The 25765-nt window shown below is 38.9% G+C and overlaps 2 protein-coding genes across 23 annotated transcripts in view; one reads left to right on the top strand and one right to left on the bottom strand.

Annotated features, from left to right (window-relative positions):
• GLMN (glomulin, FKBP associated protein) overlaps nucleotides 1-15660 on the bottom strand; it is a 46842-nt gene extending 31182 nt beyond the window's left edge. The window contains exons 1-7 of one of the 8 annotated variants that reach the window (XR_006742161.1): nucleotides 15604-15660; nucleotides 14512-14584; nucleotides 13749-13874; nucleotides 5773-5889; nucleotides 4591-4699; nucleotides 2794-3034; nucleotides 1433-1535 (exon numbers count right to left, since the gene is read on the bottom strand). Coding sequence is in view for 7 of the 8 variants with exons in the window: in XM_045584351.1 (XP_045440307.1) it covers nucleotides 1433-1535; nucleotides 2794-3034; nucleotides 4591-4699; nucleotides 5773-5889; nucleotides 13749-13874; nucleotides 14512-14550 (735 nt within the window). In the remaining variant the exon portion in view is untranslated. Of the gene's footprint in view, nucleotides 1-1432; nucleotides 1536-2793; nucleotides 3035-4590; nucleotides 4700-5772; nucleotides 5890-13748; nucleotides 13875-14511; nucleotides 14610-15599 lie in introns of all 8 variants that reach the window. The other 7 variants (XM_045584351.1, XM_045584348.1, XM_045584350.1 and 4 more) reach the window with 7 other exon arrangements.
• A 175-nt stretch (nucleotides 15661-15835) lies between these two features.
• The window catches only part of RPAP2 (RNA polymerase II associated protein 2), a 96923-nt gene continuing 86993 nt past the window's right edge, over nucleotides 15836-25765 (top strand). For 11 of the 15 annotated variants that reach the window (XR_004989058.2, XR_004989060.2, XR_006742160.1 and 8 more), the window contains exons 1-5: nucleotides 15836-15949; nucleotides 16621-16666; nucleotides 21329-21443; nucleotides 22789-22887; nucleotides 23060-23125. Coding sequence is in view for 12 of the 15 variants with exons in the window: in XM_036444296.2 (XP_036300189.1) it covers nucleotides 15889-15949; nucleotides 16621-16666; nucleotides 21329-21443; nucleotides 22789-22887; nucleotides 23060-23125 (387 nt within the window). In the remaining 3 variants the exon portion in view is untranslated. The remainder of the gene's footprint in view (nucleotides 15950-16620; nucleotides 16667-21328; nucleotides 21444-22788; nucleotides 22888-23059; nucleotides 23126-25765) is intronic. The other 4 variants (XM_045584345.1, XM_045584344.1, XM_036444298.2 and 1 more) reach the window with 2 other exon arrangements.

The following is a 25765-nucleotide window of genomic DNA, read 5'->3' as shown; positions in this document are numbered from 1 at the left end:
AAACTAACAGCCACAATTTAAAGCTCTAACTTGAAATTCATGACTATCTATCTTAAGTACATATTTTTCTATACTTCAGTTAGTTCCCTAATACAGAATCTCAGAACATTTTAAAATACTGTTTATGCATAAAGATGAGTTGCTTTTAAAATAAAATTTACTAATTTCTCTAGTTATTTTGAAAATATTTATCATGAGCCTTAAAAGTGAAGATATTCTTTGGCATAAAAGTTCCACTTCTAGGAATTTATTTTAACAATTGAAGAGATATGCAAAAAAGCCACATCCCCCCAAAAAATATTTGAAGATTTGGTTGCGAAAATTCTTGCCACAGACTTAGTTAAAAAAATAAAGTTGGAGTATTTTATTTTAATATATTTTTATTGATTTCAGAGAGGAAAGGAAAAAATAAAAACATCAATGATGAGAGAATCATTGATCAGCTGCCTCCTGCCTGCCCCCTACTGGGGATTGAGCCCATAGCCCGGGCATGTGACCTGAATGGGAATCAAATTGTGACGTCCAGGTTCATAGGTTGATGCCCAACCACTGACCCATGCCTGTTAGGCTGGAGTATTTTATAATAACCAAAAAATTTCAAAAATATACATGTTGTACTACATGGCCCAGGTTAAATATGTTATGCTAAATCCATACCATGGAATACTATTACATCAATGGAGAAATAATCATAATATGCTAAAAGAAACAAAGTAATTATAAAAGAATACGTACAATATGATAGAATTTTTAAAAACATATATATTATATAAGTGCTTATTTGCTTATAACTATAAAAACCAGAAAGAAGTCTGGAAAGTATTAACCTATATATAAAAGCCAAGTGCCCGGTATGCTGGAACAAATGGTCACTATGACATACACTGCAGCAGGCCAACCAGCCCAAACAGGGGGTGGCTCTTCCCCCCAGCCGGATTGGAGGCAGGGCTGGCCAGCCAACTGCTGGAGGTCCCTCCCCCACTTCCCGCTGCCCCTGCCCCTGATTGGGCCCTGATCAGAGGTGGGGCCAGCGGTCCACCTCCCATAGCCCTTTCTCCCAGCTGACCTCCCATGGCCCCTTTCCCAGCTGGCCTGGCCCCGATAGGTCCCCTGCACCTGGAATGGAGGTGAGACCAGATGGCCAATCTTCTGTATGCCTCCTTCCCTTGCCAGCCTGATCGATCCCCATCGGGGTTGGCTGGCCTGACCCCACCTGTGCACAAATTCGTGCACCAGTACTTTAGTATTATTTACATTTGGGTAATGACATTATTATTATTTAGTTTATTTTGTTTTCCTGTGTTCCACACAAAAACACATATTACTAATAAATATATTAACTTACATGCTCAGGTAAAGTACATGAGTATTCAGCAGGATGACATTCTAGATTACAGAATATTTTATAACAGATTAAGTTAGATTTACTTACAATTATTTCAGATGCAAAAGACCTTAAAGGATCATTTTCAGCTTCTTCAGACTGTTCAAGGAATTGTGCTGTCAGCAAAGGGCATTTCAAGCTTTTGAAACAACTAAGGTATAAGAAATGGGAAACTATGAATATAGAACTTCCTAAATATAAAATACTTTCTAAATATAAAATACCTATTAAGTTAACTTAACATGAGAAATAACATAAGCACCAACAACTCAATGACTTGTCAAACTGGCGATGTAAGATCCTTCTTTCTAGTAATGGACAGAGCATCAGAAAATCAGATTCAAAGTGACAGGATTCAGTTCTGGGTCTGGACCATACCAATGGATACGGAATGTTTGTCTGAGGACCTATGCTAGTCCATGATGTAGTTTTTGTTAGCTCGAGGGAAAAATAGAATATAGTAATGTTTTATAAAGCTGTATTTATTTAAAAAAACAAACTATTCTGTGGTTAGGCCTTCCCTATTTCTTTAGTTAAAATACATTTTCTCTCATGAAATAATGAGTTTCATAAATAGTAAATACTATTATTTTTATGTCATAACCTGACAGAGTAGAAAGCTAAAAGTAGTTTTAGTCTCTTAAATTTTAAAAATAAAATTATTGGTCCAGATAATTCAATAATCTAGTCCAGAACTGCCCAACAGTAATAGAATGCAAGCCTCATATATAATTTTAAAAATTTTAGCAGTCACATTAAAAAAGTAGAAAGAAACAAAAGAAATTAATTTTAATAATTTATCTCATTAACCAAATATCATTTATATATTTTAACCAAATATCATTAACCAAATAACTTTATCATTTCAATATGCTATTAGTATAAAAATTGAGGTATTCTCATATTTTTTTATAACCAGTATTTGAAATCCAAGTATATTTTATATTTACAGCACATCATAATTTGGATTAGCCATGTCAAGTGGTTGAAAGCCATATTGAACAGTGCACCATTAGTCTATAATATCCCAAAGTGAATGCTCCACACTGTTTTTACAGTCAAGTTAGATGTTAAATTGTCTGGTGCTTCCTCTGCTTTCAAAGGGAGAGTTAAAACAAAATTTCCCCAAAGCAGACCAGCTCCTTTGAGCTGCGTCTCTATATTTTCCCAGCTTCTATTATTCACTTATTCTGATGAATAAAAGTATTTTATAAAATATAAAGCAAACAAAATAGATTTTGGTTTTTAATTTTAAAAAATATTAATGTCCATGTTATATCAACTGAACCCTATATTCTTTGAAAATTTAAATTTTGAAACTAGGTTTATATTTCCATTGCAAACAAATAAAACAAAGAAACATAAGATAACTGAAGTCCATTGTGAAATGTTCTTAAAAATATACTTACAATTTCAGTAATTCATCCTTTAACCTTTGAGTTTCCAGTGAGTTTTCTTGGTCATCAGTGATTTCTTTCACAAAAGGCTTTATGAACTCTATTAAGACCTTGCAACACTGACAAAGGCCATAGTCATCTGCTTGTATTTGTTCTTTTGAGCATGGAACAGGAAGAAGAGATAGCTGACTCCAAATGGTAGACAATGCTAATCCAACGGAATATGACTTGTTGCTATGAAGTTTCTGTATCACTAAAACAGAGACCGAGTTGTTAGCTGAGGTAGCCTCATCAAGCACAATGAACATGAGAAAAATCCAGTTAATGTAGAATTATAACACTTTTTTTTTTTTTTTCATATTTGAACAAGTCTGGAATCAGAATGACATGGTAGCTTAATTGGCAGTGTTTTTATTCTTTCTTTATGATGCATAAATTAATGGAACATGTTACAATTATGGCACTTTACAACAGATGCCATGAAATCTCATTTAGGTATGTTTACAACAGGTTACATACGTAAGAGAGAAAGACGTTTTCTCACATATTTTGGCTGTTGTAAGTATAAAATAAGTGAAAGTGTATTGTAAACTATAAGACACTAAAAATGTGAGACTGAATATTTCTAGAATACTGAATATTTCAAGTTGTATAACACTGCTGGGCATTCACATTTAAAACAAATTTACTCTAATTTCTGATTCTGGGCCCTTCCATCAGACTCTGAAATTAAAAAGGTCATAAAATTAAAAAGCAGTCTCTTTCCAGGGATAAATTCTGCCTGCCTTGGCCAAGACCCCTTACTTACCAATACTGTTACGGCACTTAGCCATGAAGCCTTTTCTTTCCACACCTGTTGTTTCATTCTTCAGAGTCCTCTTGCTGTTCCCAAACCTAACCTCCCAATGCCGAGAGTGAGCAATGCCCTGCTTGATACTGTTCTTAACCAACATACTATCACAATGCTGTTAGTCTGAGCACTGCAGACACCAGAGAGGCAATCTTTTAAATATGTTTACAGAGAAAATTTTAGAATGTAGTTTGCAGATAAGGTTAGACAAAAAGCTACGCCTGTCAACGGAATATTTACTGGGAACCCACTCTGAGTCAGGTATTGTTATTTTTCTATGAGCAGTTGGATTCCACTGGGCATTGCTATGACTAGTTTAAGCAGAGTATTCAATAATTAGACATAAACTTTACTTTGGTATACTGTGTTGGAAGCCAATTCCAGCAGGTAAGCAGGGCTAAGTCATCTGGAAATGAATGAGGACATTTCCCCAAGCCTGAAAAGGATGCATAAATTGATTGCTTACTGCCAGACAGCTAAGGGCTTCTTAATCTACATGTTATGGCCAATAATCTGACAATGGATTCTGTAGGACCTATCACAATAGATTATGGGCTTACTCGCCACCAGTTTGTGCATTAGTGTGTTCCTTTTACTTTTTGATAACTGTATTGTATGAAACCCTGTTTTCCTCTGACTTGGGTTTGGTTTCGTTTTGTTGTTTGGGTTTGTTTTTTCCCCTGGCCTTTGAAGTGTATATCTACTTTGCCTTGGGACAATTTGTGTTAATAAAAAAGCAAGGAGTCCTGAGACAAGGGGAACTTAGTTCCTTTAGCTAAATCTTCTCTGGCAAAATTATGTTTCGTCTCTGGACTCTTATTTAATCTCCAGATTCCTGGACCCTTCTATCTATATATGCTGGATCAAGAACCCCCTCACAATATTATTGACATTTTAGAATAACATCATGGTGCTTACACAGAAAATAAAAAGCACTTAGATATCAAAATACTCATTACCTGTTTGTAATGGCTGAAGTAAAAGAAGAATAATTTGGGATATCTGTTTTCCAGAGGGTTCTTCAATCAGTTCAAGCAAACCCAACAATAATTCCTTTGGATTACATAACTATAAAAATATTCACAATTGAACCTGTTTAATACAAGTTGTATTTAAAGCCACATGATTACTATTTTTAAAAGAAAACATATACTGAGAAAATATGATTATTTTTTGCTTATCAGTAAAACACCTCATACATTTGTTAAAAAAATACAACAGAACACCGAATCTGTGATTGTCAAGGCAATATAAAACAAGAAGTCAAAAGTTAAAGGGTCTATAACAGACAACTACATTTTGGAGACATAACTTCCTTGCTAAAGGAAAGGTAAAGGAATGTGAAGGGAGTCTGATCACCAGAGCTGTTTCCTTTGAGCTTTGCTTGTCTACTCTGAAGGCGCCTCCAGAGCTCCCGGCAGGTGGATCTTTTTTTTTTTAATCTCACATGGTCATGGTATTTAAATAAATGTACAGTCTCTTTTGTTCTTTCGAAGCATGGCTGCATCTTATGACCTCACTTGCTTTGTGTTTTAAAGAACCTTTTTAGTTAATAAGTTAATATGTAGATGGAGTTCACTCTTTTCAGGTATATATTTTTATTTATTTGCACTGATCTCTAAGTAGATTCTTATAACGTCATTTTTCTCAGAATTTTTCTTTCTTGATCAGCATTTGTTATCTATAATTCTAAACTTTTAGAGCTGCTTTCTAAAGTTGTTAGTCATAACTAATCTACTCCCTATTCCTATTTTCACTGTGATTGGGTTTTTCATATTTTTTTAGGGAACATATCACAGAGCAAAGACTGAAATTTGAATCTAGTTCCAATGTTGCCAAAAGATCAGTGTGGCCTGGAATACCTCTCTAAGCTTTGAGTTCCACATCTATACAATAAATTACTTATTAAAAATAGAGATTCTAAATTGAAGGTTAGATACTTCTTATATCCAGAAAATTTGGGGAAACTGAAATAGACCTGTACATCCAATCAATAAGGTTGCACCTTTCTTCAGAGTTCCCTCCTGTATTTTCATCAACTAAAAGCTTTCTCACCAAAAACAAAACAAGTATTAAAGAGTAAATAAAATTATAAATTACTGATACGTATTGTGACAGAAAGATCAGTTTTGTTAACTTACCTTTACCAATAAGTCAAGCAGCAGAAAATATTTTACTTTATCATCTTCCTTATTATTCCATAAAAGGCATCGAACAACAGGACCAACAAGATTCCAGCCCATATTCTTGATGATGACCTGTAATAATTACATTTTCAGAGTAAAGCAAATACTTCCATCTATTGGACGCTCACAGTGAGGTTTCTCTGGCTAAGTGGATGAAGTGCTAGCCCACAGACTGAGGGTCCCAGGCTCGATTCGGATCAAGGGCACATGCCCAGGTTGCCTCTCTCATCATGGATGTTTCTGTCTCCCTTCCCCTCTCCCTTCATCAATGAAATCAATAAAAATGTATTTAAAAAAAAAAAAAGCTTTCGTAAATTGGAGGAATTTAGAATTTCTTCTAAGTAGATCCTACTTTTCATCACTGAATTCCTAGGATTGGCTGCTAACAGATAATCAATATTTTAAAACTTTCACTGAGAAAAGTCAGAAGAACTATTAATCAGGTAAGTTGGTTTTCCCCAAGATTTAAATAAGTCCTCTAGAAGATCCAAGGTGGCTGCGCCCAGGTGAACACCTAGCCGCAGCCGCACACAACAATTTCAATAAAATACAACTAAAATATAAAACGGACATTGCCCAGAACTACAGGAAGGTTGACTGACTGGAAATTCTACAGCGAGCAGCAAGGAGAAAACCAGAAGGAGGCGCGGAGGAGCTGGAAAAGCCCAAGGTACGGAGACGTGGCGCGCGGAGAGGACGGAGCCGGAGAGGAGGGAGGCCGAGTGCCTGGCGGGCGTTCCCTAGCGGAAAGGAGATAAAACTCCGACTGTGCTGGGCCCCCGACTGCTCTGAACCCCAGTTCTAGGCCAGACCCTGGGGACTCAGGCTCAGCCATAGGGAGCCGGGCTGTAAGGCAGAACCCCGGGGAGAGGCGAAAGGAGGTCCCAGAGGCGCACACACTGCGCGCAGAGAAGGACGGTCGGCTGTGCCGTGGGATTGCCCTGACGGGAAGGAGACTGGGGCTCCAGACTGCTCTGAACGCCACCTCCAACTCCACTTCCAACTGAACTGAACCCCAATACCGGGCTCATTGTGGGAGAGCATAGACCGTTTGGCAGCAGGCGAAAATCGAGGGCACCTTTCTCTCAGAGGCGCCAGCAGCAGCGAGCACTGAAGGACTCACATAGGGCGGGGCTGACAGAAGCCAAAGCTGCAGGCTCCACCCTGAAACCCCATCCCATCTGTAACTGCGAAATGAGACAACAAAATAGATCACAAACAAAAGAAATGGAGGACAAAAAGCGTCTGGATATAGAGTTCAAATCTACGCTTATAAGGTTTTTCAAGAATTTCCTAGGAAAGATGGATAAGGCCTATGAGGATATGAAAAGAGATCAACTACAATTACCGTATTTTTCGGACCATAAGACGCACCGGACCATAAGACGCACCAGTTTTTAGAGAAGGGAAATGAAGAAAAAAAGATTCTGAAACAAATAGTGTCCTAAAATATTTTATGTGCATTAAAACCCAACATCACAGTCATAAACACATGTAATCAACCCTGTAAAGTAAACAGCAGCCTTTAGAACCATTTTAGAGCCGGGCAAGCACACAGAGACCACACAGAGCCGGGCAAGTAAAAAAACTTTTTTTTTAAAGTATATGTGTAGGCTATATTTGGACCATAAGATGCAGGGACTTTTTCCCCCCACTTCTGGGGGGAAAAAAGTGCGTCTTATGGTCCGAAAAATACGGTAATAAGGAGTCAACAAGAAATGATAAGGGATCAACAAGAAATAAAGAATACATTGTCTGAAATAAAAAATATTTTACAGAGTCTTAAAAACAGAAGGAAGATCGCAAGAATCAAGTCAAAGATTTGGAACATAAAGAGCCAGAAGACACTCCTCCACAGAAGCTAGAAGGCAAGAGAATCCAGAAAATTGAAGATAATGTAAGAAACCTCTGGGACAACTTCAAGCGAACCAACATCAGAATTATGGGGGTCCCAGAAGATGAGAGAGAGCAAGATATCGAAAACATACTGAAAGAAATAGTGACAGAAAACTTCCCCCACCTGGTGAAAGAATTAGACTTACAAGTCCAGGAAGCGCACAGAACTCCAAACAAAAGGAATCCAAAGAGGACCACACCAAGACACATCATTATTAAAATTCCAAGAGCAAAAGACAAAGAGAGAATATTAAAAGAAGCAAGAGCAAAGAAGGTAGTAACCTATAAAGGAGCACCTATACAATTGTCAGCTGACTTCTCAACAGAAACCATGCAGGCCAGAAGGGAATGGCAAGAAATATTCAAGGTGATGAATAGCAAGAACCTACAGCCAAAAATAATCTACCCAGCAAAGCTATCACTCAGAATCGAAGGCCAGATAAAGAGCTTCACTAATAAAAAAAAGCTAAAGGAGTTCATCACCGCCAAACCAGAATTATATGAACTGCTGAAGGGGGTTCTTTCAGAAGACAAAGTAAACAAAGATAAAAATTATGAACAACAAATACGTAACTATCAACAAGTGAATCTAAAAACCAAGGAAATTAAAAAAATCTGATGAACAATATTAACTGTTGAATATAATAGAATCAGAGGTATGGAAGGGGAGTGAACTGACGATTCTTGGGGAAAAGAGGAGAGGGGGGCGTGGGAAGAGAATGAACATAAACTGTGCACCTATGGATGAGGACAATGGGGAGAGGGGAAAGGGCAGAGGGTGGGGTGGGAACCTGGTGGAGGAGAGCAATGGGGGGGGGGGTGGGGAGGAACATTTTTAATAATATGAACAATAAAAACTTATTAAAAAAATAATAATAAAAAAATAAAGAATTTAAAAAAAATAAGTCCTCTATTTACAAGAGAATTCATTAGCTTAATATGAGCAAGTACTTAACTTTCATGGAGGATTTTACTCTCTTACCATAAAGAAATCTAGCCAATGATCACATACCTCTTAAAGTTCCCTGGACTCTAAATATATTATTAATCATGTAACTTGCAAAAGGAGAGGGTGCCATTTCATTAATTTTCTCTCCTATATACATAGTGCTTCCATTCTCAAAGATATTTCAGAATGCTTACCACACAAGTAAAAGTTTATCTTCATAATTAGTGGTTCACATTCATTATAAAAATCAGTGATTTTCAAAACTATCACGAATATATTCCACTTCTCTGACCTGCATAGTACTTCAACTCATCAATATGTATCAAACATGGACTATGTCAAGTCCCTAGAATATTCTACGTGCTAGAAATAAAGCAAGGAACACATCTGTTAAAATCTTTCCTCAGTTTACATTCTAGTTTATTTGTAAAAAAAAAAAAAAGTATCTAGAAAGAGGACAAATAGACAAATAGGTCCAATACCCCTCTGTCACCCTAACCTGATAAGGTAATATCAGTAGAGTATAAGGTATAGCAGGAGAATAGTCACTTCCATCTGGGGAAGGCAAGAGAGGTTTCCCAGAAGATGCAATGGCTAAGCTAAGGCTTCTTAGAGAAACAGAGAAGTCTAAGTAGGTGGGAAATACATTAAAGGCTCTGCAAAGGAATGTGTGAAGGTCTAAGACTTAGCATATCCTAGAGAACGAGTGACAAAATGTTAGTGTACATGAACACACAGTTCACGAGAGGAAATTTTCTGTTTCCATCTTTGCTCATTTATTAAATGCACATTTTAGTTAAAAGAACAAACAAACAGAACTGTCTTATCTCCCTGGCCAGTGTGGCTGGATAGGTTGGAGCATCATCCAGTGCACAGGAAGCTCATGGGTTCGATTCCCAGTCTGGACACATATTTAGGTTGTATGCTTAATCCTCGGCAGGGGCACAGGAGGCAGCCAATCAATGTATCTCTCTCACATCAATGTTTTTTCTCTCTCTCTTTTTTCCTCCCTCTCTAAAATCAATTAAAAAAAAAAAGACAAAAAAAAAACCTTTTTTCAATCTGCATGAGTTTCCTAGATGTTAATATTCATTTAGATCTATTTATGACAAATAATATTTTGGTGCTTTGGTCATTTTTAAATAGCAAAATACATTGATTTTTGTTGGTGGTGGTCCCTTTTCTTCTTTTAGGTTTAAAATGAAATTCCCTTTGATCTATAAACATTCATTTAAGTTTTAAAAAAAGGTTATTTCACCTTTCTTTTTATTTAATGAGGATATGTTGGAACTATGGTATAAAATGAAGACTTAAATATTTTATTTTATTTTTTAAAATATATTTTACTGATTTTTTAGAGAGGAAGGGAGAGGGATAGAGTTAGAAACGTTGATGAGAGAACATTGCACACTCCCTACTGGGGATGTGCCCACAACCAAGGTACATGCCCTGGACCGGAATCGAACCTGGGACCCTTGAGTCCACTGAGCCAAACCGGTTAGGGCAAGACTTAAATATTTTAAAAGCTAATAGTAATCATGCTTTTTACTTAATGGGAAAGACAGCCCAGTTGATCTCTCTGAATATTCTTTTCCTACTAGTTAGTTCTACCTGGCTCTCTTCTCCCAGATAGTCCCATAGCTTATACGCCTGCTTCCTTCAAATCTCTATGCAACCCCTTAACCATGCTTTATTTTTCTCTATGCAGTTTCCCAAACTTTTGACATATGTATACCCCTTCTATAATTTTCGTAATGCTGAGTACCTCTTGTACTCACGAGAACGTAGAATTAGGCGCAGTTAAGCACGGTGCAGTGCATATCCCCACCAAACTCCGGTGCAACGCGTACCCCCACCAAACTCTTCCCGTACCCCAGGGGGTACGCGTACCACACTTTGGGAAACACTGCTCTATGGTGTTTATCACTTTCTAACATACTATATAATTTATTTATCTTATACATATTTTGTCTTCCTTAGCATTTAAGATTCACAGGGTCACTGAGCCTTGTTCTATTTCTATTCCCAGCATCTAGAGTAGGGCTTATTACAAAATATTTATTCCATAAATACAGGTGAAAATGTCTGTACTTTTTAAGAGTAACAAAGTATCCCCCATCAAAGATTTGATATTCTGTTCTGTTCTATTCTGGGTGTGTGTTTTTTGTGTGTGTGTGTGTAAAGCTTGAATTTTAATATTTAGGTCCTTACTAATCAGGAATTTGTTATGCAGTAAAATTTTTAAAAATTACTAAATATTTATTCCATCATTAACTTATTAAATAAGCCCATCTCACTTTTTTAAAGTTTTATTTTTATATTTTTTAAAATATATTTTATTGATTTTTATACAGAAAGGAAGGGAGAGAGATAGAGAGCTAGAAACATTGATGAGAGAAACATCAATCAGCTGCCTCCTGCACACCCCCCACCAGGGATGTGCCCGCAACCAAGGTACATGCCCTTGACCAGAATCAAACCCGGGACCTTTCAGTCCGCAGACCACCGCTCTACCACTGAGCCAAACCGGCTTCGGCTCCTTCTTATATCATATTTCTGTTCCATCATTCTTCTTCCCATCTTTCTCCTACCTTCTCTCCCTCCCCACATTCTTTTTTTCCCCCTTCTTTATCTTTACCCTTTCTTTCCCTCCCCTTTTCCTTCCTTCCCACCTTAATTTTTTTCTTTACTTCCTCCCTGCTTTGCTCCCTCCCCCATTTCCTCCTTCTTCCCATTCTCCTTTTAAGCTCTATCAGCTCTCCTTTATTTTCTTCCTCCCTCTTTCTCTACTTACTTCTTTAATATTGATCTACCTCCCTAGTTATTCACTATCATTTATCTTTTTTCTTTTCTGACTCCTACTTCTAAAATCTGTCCCCAGTTCACAACTATACTTGGTTTTCATTATAGCTCCTACAGTTCACTCACACAGCCTCTTTCCTTCTTTAACTCTGCTCTGCTGACTCCGTTATAAAGTCCTTCCCTCCTTCCCTTCTTAAAGCTTCCATTCGGCAGGGGTGGGGGTGGGGGGTGTTAACCCCCATCCCAGGGCTCAGTCCTGACCAGGGGTTCGACACCACCCCCTTCCCTGGCCTCCCCGCCCTGTCCTTCTCCCTCCCACGCAGCCCGGGCGTTGCTGTGGCGAAGGCCTTGGAGCATCCTCCACTCTGTATACCCGGATCCATGGGTGCCTCCTCACGTCTGGGTGGGCCTCCGCACTCAGCGCCACCTGCGCCTTGCCCCGCAGGGTGCACCTGCTCTGCCCTCCCCCTTTCATCCTCCCCCCTACCCCCCCAACCCCGCAGTCACCACCTTCTGCATGCGGTTTCCTCCCCTTTTCCATTCCTGAGTCTTTTTCTTGTTCCCTTTCTGTTTTTCCGTTTCTCCTCTCGGCCTGTCGGCATGCAGGCCTGCCTCCTCTCCCTCTCCTTTCTTATCCCCTCCTATTGTATCCTATTCTACCCCAGGCCTTGCAGCAGCCTGAGCAGAGGGCGGGGACACAGTCTGCTGATTCAGCTGTGGCATGACACTGTAATGGACAAATTTGCATATTCCTCTAGTATTAGATTAGATGAATTTAATAGTAGTATATTATGGGATTCTGGAGAGGCTAAATGAGTTAACAGATGTAAAGCACTTAAGACAGCATTGGGCACATAGTAAACAATAAAAATTAGCTATTATTAATTTTATTATTATTAGCTAAAAGGTACTCTCAAAGGTTATCCTCGAGGAGTTAAAGAAAACATTACATTTACTTTATTTTGGGCTATAAAGGAACTGTAAACACATAAAGTACCAAACCTAGCTGGTTTGGCTCAGTGGATAGGACCTCTGCCTGTGGACTGAAGGTTCCTGGATTTGATCCCCAGTGGGGGGCATGCAGGAGGCAGCCAATCAGTGATTCTCATTATTGATGTTTCTATCTCTCTCTCCCTTTCCCTTCCTTTCTGAAATCAATAAAAATATATTTAAAAAACAAACAAATGTTTTAAATAAAATGTCCTAATTTTTTTTCCTAAACACAATTAAGGTGCCCTGGATATAATCACAGGTCAGCATGACTAGATTGTGATGGCAACAAAGAAAACTTCTGTATATAATAAATAAAAGCACTATAAAAAAAAAAAAAAAAAAAAAAGTGTGTTCCTGGAAAGAAGAGTCTTCCCTTGTGTAAGAGAAGTCCAAAGACACAATATTTGGCAGTGTTGCCAAAACTGTCTGAAAAAAAGTTGCTTCTGATCCCAAAAAGATACTTTTCCATTGTGGGAAAGGACTTCTCAGATAACTGTAGCTGGATGATATTGGTCAGTTAGGTTATCCTACGCTCCAACTCTCCTCATGTCAAAACTAAATTACTTGGTATTTGGTTTTCTATGTATAACTGGCTAAAGGAAAAGAATGTGCTAATCACCAAAAATGAATTTCTAGCCTTCCTGATATTTATATTTCTCAAAGTAAATTAATGATCCAAATGCCACTTTTGGTGCTTAACCAGGATTAATCCCTGCTCTTCTAAAGTACTTTTACTTTAACTATAGCACTTCAGAGGGAAATGGAGATGGAGAGAGAGATAGAAACATCAATGATAAGAGAGAATCATTGGTCAGCTGCCTCCTGCAAGCCCCTCACTGGGGACTGAGCCCACAACCCAGGCAAGTACCTGGACCCGCGCATGGGCCCTGACTGGGAATCAAGCCATGACCTCCTGGTTCATAGGTCGATGCTTAAGCAGTGAACCATGCCAGCTGGGCTTAAGTTGATTTTTTCACTTTTTATTGATTTTTTATAGAGAGGAAGAGAGAGGTATAGTCAGAAACATCGATGAGAAAAAAACACCAATCAGCTGCCTCTTGCTCACCCCCATTGGGGATATGCCCGCAACCAAGGCACATGCCCCTGACCGGAATCAAACCTGGGACCCTTCAGTCCACAGGCTGACGCTCTATCCACTGAGCCAAACCGGTTTCGGCCTTAAGTTGATTTTTAAATGTTTGATGAATAAATGAATGGATGAATAATAATATCATGTGACTATTCCCTTCCTAGTAAAAGACTGAAAACTACACACAAAGATCATACTTACCTTATTCTTTTCATTTTGAATAACTTCTAATAGCTGGTCTATGTGCCCTTCATCTATGCATCTTTGGCCTGCTAACTGAAATAGGCCAAAATCTTCTTCCTTGAAGTCTTGCTCTTCTAAGATTTGCTGGCAAAAACAAAATAAACAAAACCAAACGTGTTTAGGCAAATAAAAATGCAATAACTACTTGATTTATTTTATCTCTGAAAATTCTAGGTAAGTTGCACATAAACATATATATGAAAATTCTTATTAGCCTAATAAACACTTTATTTATTTATTTATTTATTTATAAAATATATTTTATTGATTTTCCACAGAAACGTCGATGAGAGGGAAACATCGACTAGCTGCCTCCTGCACACCCCCTACCGGGGATGTGCCCGCAACCAATGTACATGACCTTGACGGGAATCAAACCCGAGTCCTTTCAGTCCGCAGACTGATGCTCTATCCACTGAGCCAAACCGGTTTCGGCCTAATAAACACTTTAACGAATGATGTTGAAATCCTCTATGTCAAAAAAATCTGTAAGGACCAGTATTAAATATTTTAAAGGTTATTTAGAGGAGTATGTCATGTGGACAAATAATCCAATCTGCCTTTTTGTCCTCATGCTTTTCCATAGGTCAAAATAAGCAAGGATTAAAGAAGATAAACAATATGAATGACAGGAAGTGTAATTAAAAATAACCTGTGTCCTTCCCATAGTATTTTGGAAGGCAATTAACTTTACAACAAGAAAAAAGAAGAAATTACTTACACATCTCTTTATTATGGATTGAAGTTCTTCCACAGCCATTCCTTGTTATTTTTCCTAGTTCTGATGCTAAAATCTATCAATAGAAAGCACACTGTTAACTACCACAGATATTACATTGAAGTATTAATGTTATATTTCATTCTGATAAATTATTAGTAAGTACAATGAAGGAAAAAGTTTTCAAGCTAAAATGCTTTTTTTAAAAATTTTTTATTGATTTTTTTACAGAGAGGAAGAGAGGGAAAGAGAGTTAGAAACATCGATGAGAGAGAGTCACCAATCAGCTGCCTCTTGCACACCCCCTACAGGGGATGTGCCCGCAACCAAGGTACATGCCCTTTGACCAGAATCGAACCTGGGACCTTTCAGTCCGCAGGCCAACGCTCTGAGTCAAACCGGTCTCGGCCGAGCTAAAATGCTTTTGTTGAGAGTTAGTTATACGTTAGCCTAAGATAATAATTTTTTTTTTAAACCTGATGCATCTTTTAGGTTTTCTAAAAGCATGGTTTTGCTGAGAGTAAGTTCTAAAAGAAACAACTGGAACAAAAAAATAATAATCTGGAGCACTACCAAAAGGATCGCAAATATAGATTATACAAAGTGCATTAAAAATGCAAAGTATTTCATTTCTGAAACTACTTCCAAAAGTTGGGCTTGAGATCACTCCTAATCAATAGGGAGTTTTTTATATTGTAATGTCCCCACTTGACAAAAACTGAAGTCCATACAACTCACCTAGCGGTGGGGAAAGTTCAGATGCCCCCCACGCCAAGCGATCGGGGCATTTTCCTTAGGAGACGCGGTCCCCAAACTGACTAACCCAGCCCGTGAACCCAGGGGAACCCCGTCCCATTCCCGCAGCCCATCCTTCCCCGGGCGTGGAAGCCCGGCCCCGGCCCCGCAGCGGGGCGGCTAAAGCCCAGCGCGCGTGCGGGCGACATCCCAGGGAAGCCATTTCTCCCGATTGTCCATAGCCTCGGCGTTCCGGCCTCACCACTTCGCCGGGCCTAATCCGCCCGTCGCGCCACATCCCCGCGCCTCAAGGTCTGCGGCGGCCCCGGCAGCCGAGGACCACCGTCAGCGCCCACTTACCAGCCGGGCCTCACGCTTCTACGTCTTCCTCCACCTTCTCCGGCCGCGCAGCCGCCCTGGGCCCCGCCCCTGGGCCCGCCCATTTACCCGCCCCCGTTCTGCCCATTGGCCCGCCCCCGCTCCGCCCCCGGTCCCAGCCCACTGACCAGCCCCCGCCCCGCCTCAGGCCCCGCCCAGTGGCCAGCACCGCCCCGCCCCTGGGCCCGCCCCGCCCCGCGCTACGACAGGGGGCGGGGCTTCGGAGAGAGTCGCCAGGGTCGTCCCGAGCCTCTGACGGCGCGCCCCATGGCTGAGTCCCCCGCCGGCGTCCAGGCCCGGGCCCACCGCGGCTCGCGAAAGGCCGCAGGTAGGCTCCAGGCGGGCCTCTCCCCACGTCGGACCCCGAGAGCCTGCCCCTACTGAGTTCCGGACTGAGGCGCGCGGAGCACCCGAAAGGCTCCCAAGGCAGGAGAAGGCCGGGAGCGCCCAGCGCTGCCTCGCGCCTCCCGGGAAAGACCCCCAGCTCCTTACTCTGGCGTTCTGGGCTGTGCCCCGGGCTCTGAGGAAAGGGCGGTGGAGGCCCGGGGGCCTAGAGCTGGGGTCGCCAGGCTGGGCAGCCGCCCTGGAGCCGGGCCCAGGTCCTCCTTCCAGTCGCACTGCTGCTTTGGGGCCCCGCTCCCCTGGGGTATCAGCGAACCTCCTCCCCTCTTAGGGGAGTGAATTATTTGGGGGACAGAGAAAGGGTACCCCTAAAAGTACCCATATCCCAGATTCTCAGGAGTGCATAACTGCAACTATGTTACAAGAGAAAATTCAACCCCGAAAGAGATGCATGTTAACCAGAAACAGTTCTGGAGTAATTAAATTCGAATTGGATTCCCTTTCCATTTCACTTGATTTACGCACAGGATTGGAAATGGAATATGTGGAAAGGAGGAAAAAATGGCACTTTATTTGGGCAGGAATCTGTCCTGTAATCTAATGTATTTGGGTAGAACAAAACCTACTGTTTCTTGTTTGTTTTTGTTTTAATTTTAGGTGCTAAACAGAGGAGTACCTTGAAACAAGAAGATGCTTCTAAAAGGTATGAGAACTACTAATATTTGGATAACTGTATTCACTTGACTATCTCCTATTAGTTGAACCATTATTAAAAACAGTAATGGATGCTACCTTAAAAGAAAATTATTATGAGAAGGGGAAGATCTGGGAAGCATTATAAATTCTCACATAGACGATTACAACCCCCTGCTCCATGTTTTAAGAAAACCAAAATCAGACACTTTTAGACTTCTAATGAAAGGTGCATATTTTCAGCAGAAAGTTCTCCTGTCCTGTCTCTTGGCTTTATCTCTTGTCACAAAAGTTTTCTAGAATAGTAATAGTCTGTGGGTATGAATTTAAAAATACATATCTGTGGTATTTTATGAAATGTTGGCTTTGACCTTAATTTACTAATTTTTTTCAAGTTACTTAGTGTAAGATATGCCAGACCTATTAGGTCCTGGGGATATAATTTTGAATAGAATAGACACAGCTTCTATCTAGTGGATCAGAGACATACCGATTAAATTATCCCAAAGAAATACATAATTACGAATAATGATAAGCGCCATAAAGTAGTAGGAACTCGTAACCAGAATCTAATTTAGCTGGAGGTTGGCAGGGAGGGTGGTGGGTTTTCAGGGGAGGGTTTCTCAGAAAGTAAATAATCTGAGTCCTGAAGGCTAAGTAGGCATTAACCAGACAGAGTAGTGAGGGGAGAGACCTCCAGCCAGAGATGCCGTGTGTGTGACAAGAAAAGGTTTGGTCACATAAAGAAAGAAGAGAGGTTCCGGGTGGTGTGCAGCATTCTGAGCAAGGCAAGAACGGAGCATAGGGAAAAGGTTAGAAATGCAGGATTCCATTCATACGGTACCTGGTAGGTTATGTGAGCAATTTAGATTTTCTATGTGCAAATTAGAAAACTTCAATAAAGTGATGAAATTTAAGTTTTAAAAGTTTTAAGGATGGTGATCATCTAGAATGGAGATCATATAGGATGGAGAAATTGGATGGATTTGAGATTTGCTTTAATGAGTACAGGCATATCTCAGTACATGAATAATGCAGGTTCAGTTCCAGACCACCACAATAAAGCAAGTCATAATCTTTTTTTTTTTTTGCTAGTGGAGGTCTTGAAAATGCAACATCTGTCAAGTGCAATAAAGCGTAAAATGAGGGATACCTGCATTTTCCCTTAGCGTAGCTTGATTATACTGTCTTTGTTTTAAGATATTGAAACTGTCTTTAACACTGATTTGATCACAAACCTAAGGAGATTGTCTTATTTTGAGCACTATAATTTGCAGAATATAAACAAGCTGAAATGTATTTTGACAGACCATTCAAGACGATGAAACAATGAAATAGCCATGGGGATAACCAAATAGTTGTTGAGGGGAGTGATCTTTTATAAATTTACTAGGGCCCCAGTGCACGAAATTCATGCATGGAGGGGGTTGTTCCTTCAGCCCAGCCTACAACCTTTCCAATCGGGGACCCCTTGGGGGATATCTAACTGCCAGTTTAGGCCCCCCAACAGCCCTCCCTTGCTGGCCTGATCTCGCCCCCAACTGCCCTCCCCTGCTGGCCTTATCTCACCCCCTGCTGGCTTCCACTGCCTGCCTGATTGCCCCTAACCTCTCTGCCTGCCTGATCTTACCCTCAACTGCCCTCCCTTGCTGGCCAATTTGGTTTTGATTGGTCAGTTTCTATGCCAGTCAGCATCAAAAGCTCTGCCTCCTAGGCAGCCATTGGCTCCTCATGGTTCACCCAGATTTGGTTCTGATTGGTCAGTTTCTATGCCAGTCAGCATCTCTGGTCCTGATCAGCAGCCCCCACAAAGACCTGGAGAGAAACAGAGGTGAGGCTGCTGGGAAAGCCTGGAGAGAAAGAGAGACGCAACGGTTGATCAACAGCTGCCACAGAGGCTGCAGATCCACATTCGATCTGTGAATACTTTTAAGCCATAAAGTTTTCAAAAATATAAAACAATTCCACTTTTCACACTAAATTTTTTATTTAAAAACTAGAGGTCTGGTGCACGAAATTCATGCACTGAGGTGGGGGGGTCCCCTCAGCTGGGCCTGTGCCCTCTCACAGTCCCGGGCTGTCATAGTCCGGAACCCCTCACTCCTTGCTGCTCACCTTCAGCAGAGGCGGGAGAGGCTCCGCCATTGCTGTGCTCGCCAACCATGAGCCCAGCTTCTGGATGAGCAATGCTCTCCCTGTGGGAGCACTCTGACCACCAGAGGGCAGCTCCTACATTGAGCGTGTGTCTCCTGGTGGTCAGTGCACGTCATAGTGATTCGTTAGTCTACCATTTGGTCAATTTGTATATTATGGTTTTATTATATAAAATATATTAACATAGCCTGGCCAGCATGGCACAGTGGTTGAGTGCCAACTTATGAACCAGGAGGTCACAGTTTGATTCCTGGTCGAGGCACATGGTTGCAGGTTCCATCCCCAGTGTGGGCGTGCAGGAGGAAGCCAATCAATTATTCTCCCCTTCATTGATGTTTTTATCTTTCTCTCCCTCTCCCTTCCTCTCTGAAATAAAAATATTTAAATATTTATATTAACATGTAACAAGTATATTATTAACAAATGCTTTAAAATTGTCTCACTTTTAATATGGTAAGTTTCAGCAGATATAATTTACATAAGCAAAAGTTCTAATTTTAAGAGTGTAAAGGAATGTTGAGACAAAAAACCACTGCGGTATACCACACTCCCTGTCAATATTTCTGACAGAGGACAGCTGTGAGACTTGGCTCTCCATGGGAAGCCGCTGTAAGTATCTATCAGTTAATAAAAGTTATTGTGGTTTTGAGATAGTTGATGCTTAAGTCAGCAATTCCTAATGCCGATTATTTACTGATCTTAGTACCTGACATACATAACTTTCATTGGTAGGCAGCAAAATGAGAATAATAAAATAATGTTTTTCATAAAGCTAAATATAAATATAATCAGTATGAAGAACTGCTTTTTAACTGCATCTGCAACTTTTATACTTCTTTGATGTAAACATGGCCTTTATAAAATGATGGGAGAACAGGTGTTAGTTGCAAATTTATACTTACTTTAAGTCCTATGTGTTTCTAGTTAGCAATCTTGTGCCAGTTCTCCAAATTGTTTTGTAAAACATATTGTTCCAGGCAAGGAATTAGAACCTAACATTTTGAAGGTAGGGAGAAAAGATGAGTACATTCCGTGTCCAGATATGAGAGCCAAGTCAAGATTCAGGAGGTCAGCAAAGGTTGGTTCAAGGGGCAAGTGGAAACCAGTGCTAGAAAGGAGCCAAATGCATCACCAAGATAGTTGGTATCTTTGGTCTTGTGACAGTGATTTTCAATCCAGTCACACACTATGATTATTTGGAGCACGTTTAAGAAAACACCAATAACCAGACCCCACCCTCAGAGATTCTGATTTAATGAGCCTGCAGTGTGACCTGGATATAGTATATTTTTGAAAAATCTCATCAGATGGAGCTATGATTGAGAACCACTGTCTGGGACCATTGTTTGATCTGATAACCCATGCTTTATGTTCATAATGTGTGGGGCAAGCAAAAGCTGACAGAGCCCCTTTGGTACCAGGACAAGGACCAGCCTTTCTAGGAAAATTCTGTTTCCTTAACCCATAGTTATATCAATACAGTCATTTAATAAAACTTACAACAAAAGTAAATAAACACTTCTTTGCAAATATGATTCTCTCTTGTCAAACTGGGCCATCTGTTGACCTTTGAGACTTGACACAAATAAAGTTTTACTTGTAAGAAGAACCAAAATTATATTTTTCCTCTCTGATCTCTTCTTATTTATAAAGATTTCAAAGGAAAAGCCTTCGTTTTTAGTTACCCACAAAAGTAATAGAGTATAAACTTGTAACTGGCAAAAAGATTTCACCTCATTTCCTTTTCTGTAGGAATCTCTGGAGTTCTTTGTACTCTGGGTTCTAGAAATCAAATAATCTTGTTTTATGACTGACCTATGTATCTAGTACAACAAGTAGCTTGTTTCCTTTTTGAAAAGTATTGAGTCAAAAGTAACAGCGTCCTATCTAATAAAAGAGTAATATGCAAATTGGCCATCACTCAAACACACAAGATGGCCGCCCCCATGTAGTCAAAGATGGCTGTTCCCATGTGGACACACGATGGCCACAACCAGATGGCCAACAGGGGAGGGCAGTTGGGAGGGACCAGGCCTGCAAGGTAGGGTATTTGGGGGTGATCAGGCCTGCATAGGAGGGCAGTTAGAGGTGACAGGGTTGGCAGAGGAGGGCAGTTGGGGGAAACCAGGCCAGTAGGGAAGGGCAGTTAGGGGCAATTGGGCCAGCAGGGGAGCAGTTAGGCATCGATCAGGCTGGCAGGCATAAGCGGTTAGGAACAATTAGGAAGGCAGGCAGGTGAGCTGTTGGGAGCTAGCAGTCCTGGATTGTGAGAGGGATGTCCGACTGCCCATCTAGGCCTGATCCCAGTTGGGGGGATCAAGGTGTCTCAGATTGGAGAGGGTGCAGGCTGAGCTGAGGTACACCCCCCCATGCATGAATTTCATGCACCGGGCCTCTAGTTAAAAATATAAATTTAAGTAGCAAATAAGTTCTTAGTGTATTTTAAAACAGAAAATTGGCTATATAAAACTTATAAATACAATAAGTTACATTTTAAATAATTCTTTTTTAATTTTAGGAAAGCAGAACTAGAAGAGACTGTGAGAAAGAAGATTGAGTTTGAGAGAAAAGCTCTACATATTGTTGAACAGCTTTTAGAAGAAAATATTACAGAAGAATTCTTAATAGAGTGTGTATGTGTTCACAAATTATTATTTTTGTAGTAGAAAATCTTTAAATATGTGCAACGTGAAACTTACTTGCATTATTGAAATCTTGAAATCTGTTCTTAGTCACCACATGCAGGTAACATGCTATATAATTCGTGCATTAAAAATAATCACATGTATTTCTTTTATAATGACTTTAAGTGCACTAATGAAGAATAACATAAATATTTCAACCCTTAGTAGTAATTGTTTTAACCACTCTGCTATTCTCATTTTATTTTCATCTTTTGCACTAATGATTCCAGTGTCATTTTCCATGTTCTGTATATTGTCCTATTTTAGTAACTGATTATATTTGTTAATGTAATTCCATTAATTTGGATTTTTTAAAACCTCAAATATAGATCCTTTATGATTTAACACTTAACAAGAAAATTATAATCTGCATTTTTGTTTGCTTTTTTTCTTTAATGGCTTTATTACATTAAATTTGTGAATGGAAATTTATATTATGTCCTCATAATCCTTAAGATAAAAAAGAAATAGAAAATTAAAACTCAGAGCTTCTATTGCAAATGTAATTTTTAATGTGGCTCATAGATTTTTCTAAATAAGAGGAATATAAATGTGATAAATTTAAATTGATATAGGTAACTGCATCAAAATCTGTGTACCATAATGACTCTAAATACAAACACAAACTAGAAATGCTTCATTTGAAATAAGTACCTTATAGTACTCTCAATAAAAAGTTGTTCAGTCTCTGCTAATACAGAAAAACATCTTCAAAAATCTCTAAAAGTAAGATTATTTGAAGAGGAAGATACCAATGGAAAAACATTTGCTGTTAGCTTATAACTATCACTTCAGCATTCTCTGGTACAGTTTTTTCAGAAGCTGGAAGATTTTGCACAAAAATTTGTTTTGGAGTCACTTTGACCTTTGTTATACTTTATTTTTTTACATTATGCTTTAAAAATAGGTAAAATTATATCTTGTTATTTTATGTGCTTTATTTTTTTAATAATAATAATTTTTAAAATAAAATATACTATCAGTATTTTGCTTTGGTACTCACTATAACGCCATCTTTTCCTTCTACCTCAGACTTTTTTTATGAACTATATAATCTACAAAGATGTTTTTGTTCTTTTTAAATAATGCTAACGTTTTTTGAGTACTTACTACATGTTGAGCACTCTTCTAAGTTCTTTTTCTGTATTTCTCCTCCAATTCTAACATCAAACCTATGAGATAGATAGTGTTGTTATCTCAATATTTTCAGATGAGATTTATGGGGCCTAGAGAGCTGATATGAGCTTTTTTCAATAATCTGGGATTGGGGGATGCCCCTTTTGTTTTATTACAGGGGAATTTAATCACACCTGCTCACTACAGTGATGTTGTGGATGAACGTTCTATTATCAAGCTCTGTGGTTATCCCTTATGTCACAAGAAGCTAGGAATTGTAAGTAATTTTAAAATATATAGACTTTTAATTTTTATCTTTAATGAATTACTTTGTAGAAAGAACAAGAAACTGAAGTTATAAATGAATGACATGCTATATAGATAATTTGTAACATAAGTTCAAATTTATTACTTGAATTCTTCTGTAAGCCATACTTTTTTTTCTTTAGGTACCAAAACAAAAATATAAAATTTCTACCAAAACCAATAAGGTCTATGATATTACTGAAAGAAAGGTAAGTTTAAAGTTTATTTTCAATTTAGCACTTAATTTTTAATCTTATACTAAATGATTCTAAAAACAACTGTTTAGCCCTAGCCAATTTGGCTCAGTGGATAGAGTGTCAGCCTGCTGACTGAAGGGTCCCGGGTTTGATTCTGGTCAAGGATATTTATACGTACCTTGGTGGCAAGCTCAGTCAGCCAATCAATATGTCTTTTTCACATCCATGTTTCTCTCTGTTTCTCTCCCCTTCCACTCTCTCTAAAAAATCAATGGAAAAATATCCTCAGGTGAGGATTAACAAAAAAAGAAAAGAAAACAAAAAACACACATACAACTGTTTAAAAATTTTGCCTTTTAGAAAATAGTCACATTAAAAGTTTCATTTATAGATTTCCATTTAAGATGTTTTAAAAAACTCTTTGCTTATGCTTTAATTAATCTTTGAACATTTAAAAGTTAAAAGTGCTTATTGGAATAAATTCAGGCAAGTAAATCATGGAACAGAATAGAGAAGTAGAAACAGGCTTATATTTTTTGAACATGTGATACATGACAACAGCAATATTAAAGATTGCTGAAGAAAGGATGAATCAATAAATAGCACTGGCACAATTAGTTACCCTATGTAAGAAATAAAAATCAACCTTTATCTCAATATACACACAAAGATCAATGTTAGGTTAATTAAGGACCTAAGTGTAAAAGACAAACCTTTGGCAAGACATATGGGAGAGCCGAAACCGGTTTGGCTCAGTGGATAGAGCATCAGTGTGCAGACTGAAAGGTCCCAGGTTTGTTTCCGGTCAAGGGCATGTACATTGTTTGTGGGCACATTCCCAGTAGGGGGTGTGTAGGAGGCAGCTGGTCGATGTTTCTCTCTCATCGATGTTTCTAGCTCTCTATCCCTCTCCCTTCCTCTCTAAAAAATCAATAAAATATATATTTAAAAAAAAAGACATATGGGAAAATCCTATATAATAAAAGGCTAATATGCAAATTGACCAAATGGTGGAATGACCAGTCGCTATGGTGTGCACTGACCACCAGGGATGTGAAAAAGACATATTGATTGGCTGATTGAGCTTGCCACCAATTATAAAAATCTGACAATATTAATAACTGTATTCTGCTGATAAAATAAAAATTGGTACAACCTCTGAGAAACTGTTTGGCATTATCTGGTAAAGTCAAATTTTCATGCTCTTATGGCCAAGCCTTTCTATTCTTTGGTGTATATCTGAGGAAATTCTTCCTAATGTGCACAAGTATATAGGGTGTCCTCCAAAAAATACATATACACTTGGAATAATTATAAAAGCAGTCTTTATTAAAATACACTTCATTTTCAAAATTGAGTTATCAGTTGATAAAGTGTATATACATATTTTGGGACACGCTGTGTATATGAATGTTCCTAGATGGATAAAGAAATTATAATATATGCATAAAATGGAATATTATCCCCCTTTAAAAGTTAAAAAGGAAATTCTGACACATGCTACAACATGGATGTAATTTAGAGACATGCTAAATGAAACAGTTCAGCACAAAAGGACAAATACCTGATTTTACTTATAGGAGGTAACTAGAGTAATTAAATTCATAGAGGGAGAGTAGAATGGTGGTTGTCAGAGGAGGCAGAAATCGGTGTAGAGTTTCAGTTTTGCAAGATGAAGAGTTCAGGTAGTAGATGGTGGCAATGATTGTACAACAGTGAGAAAGTTAATGTCACTGAACTAATGATTCAGTGACATTAAGTAACTTAAAAAATGATTAAGATGGTAAATTTGGCATATTTTACTACATTTTTAATTGTAAAATTTGTTAAAAAAAAGTTTATATAACACTGTACTGATAGCAAAAACATTAGAAACAACTCAATTGTCCATAAACAATAAAGGGTAGAGTACTTGCATATAGTGTAACTGAATAAGCTACAATTTCATGAAAGAATCTCAAAAAACATAATATGGAATAAGAAATGGCAAGAATATGTCCAGCCAATGTGGCTAAGTGGTTGAACATCGATCCATGAACTAGATGATCACGATTTGGTTCTTGATCAGGGCACATGCCCGGGTTGCAGGCTTGATCCCAAGTAGGGGTGTACAGGAGGCAGCTGATCAATGTTTCTCTCTCATTATTGATGTTTCTATCTCAATCTTCCTCTCTCTGAAATCAATAAAAACACATTAAAAAATGACAAGAATATATAAGAATATGATTCCATTTAGGCAAAGTTTAAAAGTAGGGAAAACTGATAAATTTTATAAGAACATATATATGTATATGTATATATATATAAATGTATATGTATGCATGTATGTGTATATAGTATATAAGTACATATACACATATGTACATATATACATACACACATATATACACACATACACACACACACACACACACACAAAATAGAGACCTGGTGCACAAAATTCATGCACTCAGCAAGGAGCAGGGGTCCGGGGCGTTCCTCAGCCTGGCCTGTGCCCTCTCACAGTCCGGGAGCCCTCAGGGGATGTCTGACTGATGGCTTAGGCCTGCTCCCCTGCGTGGAGGTCTGAACACTGTGGTTAGTGTGCGTCATAGCGACTGATCATTCCTCCATTCAGTCGATTTGCATATTAACCTTTAATTACTAGGTATA

The sequence above is a fragment of the Pipistrellus kuhlii genome, unplaced genomic scaffold (assembly GCF_014108245.1).
Source record: "Pipistrellus kuhlii isolate mPipKuh1 unplaced genomic scaffold, mPipKuh1.p scaffold_m20_p_2, whole genome shotgun sequence".
Lineage (NCBI taxonomy): Eukaryota > Metazoa > Chordata > Mammalia > Chiroptera > Vespertilionidae > Pipistrellus > Pipistrellus kuhlii.
The sequence above is the reverse complement of the archived record's forward strand: the minus strand, read 5'-3'. Positions and strand labels throughout refer to the sequence as shown.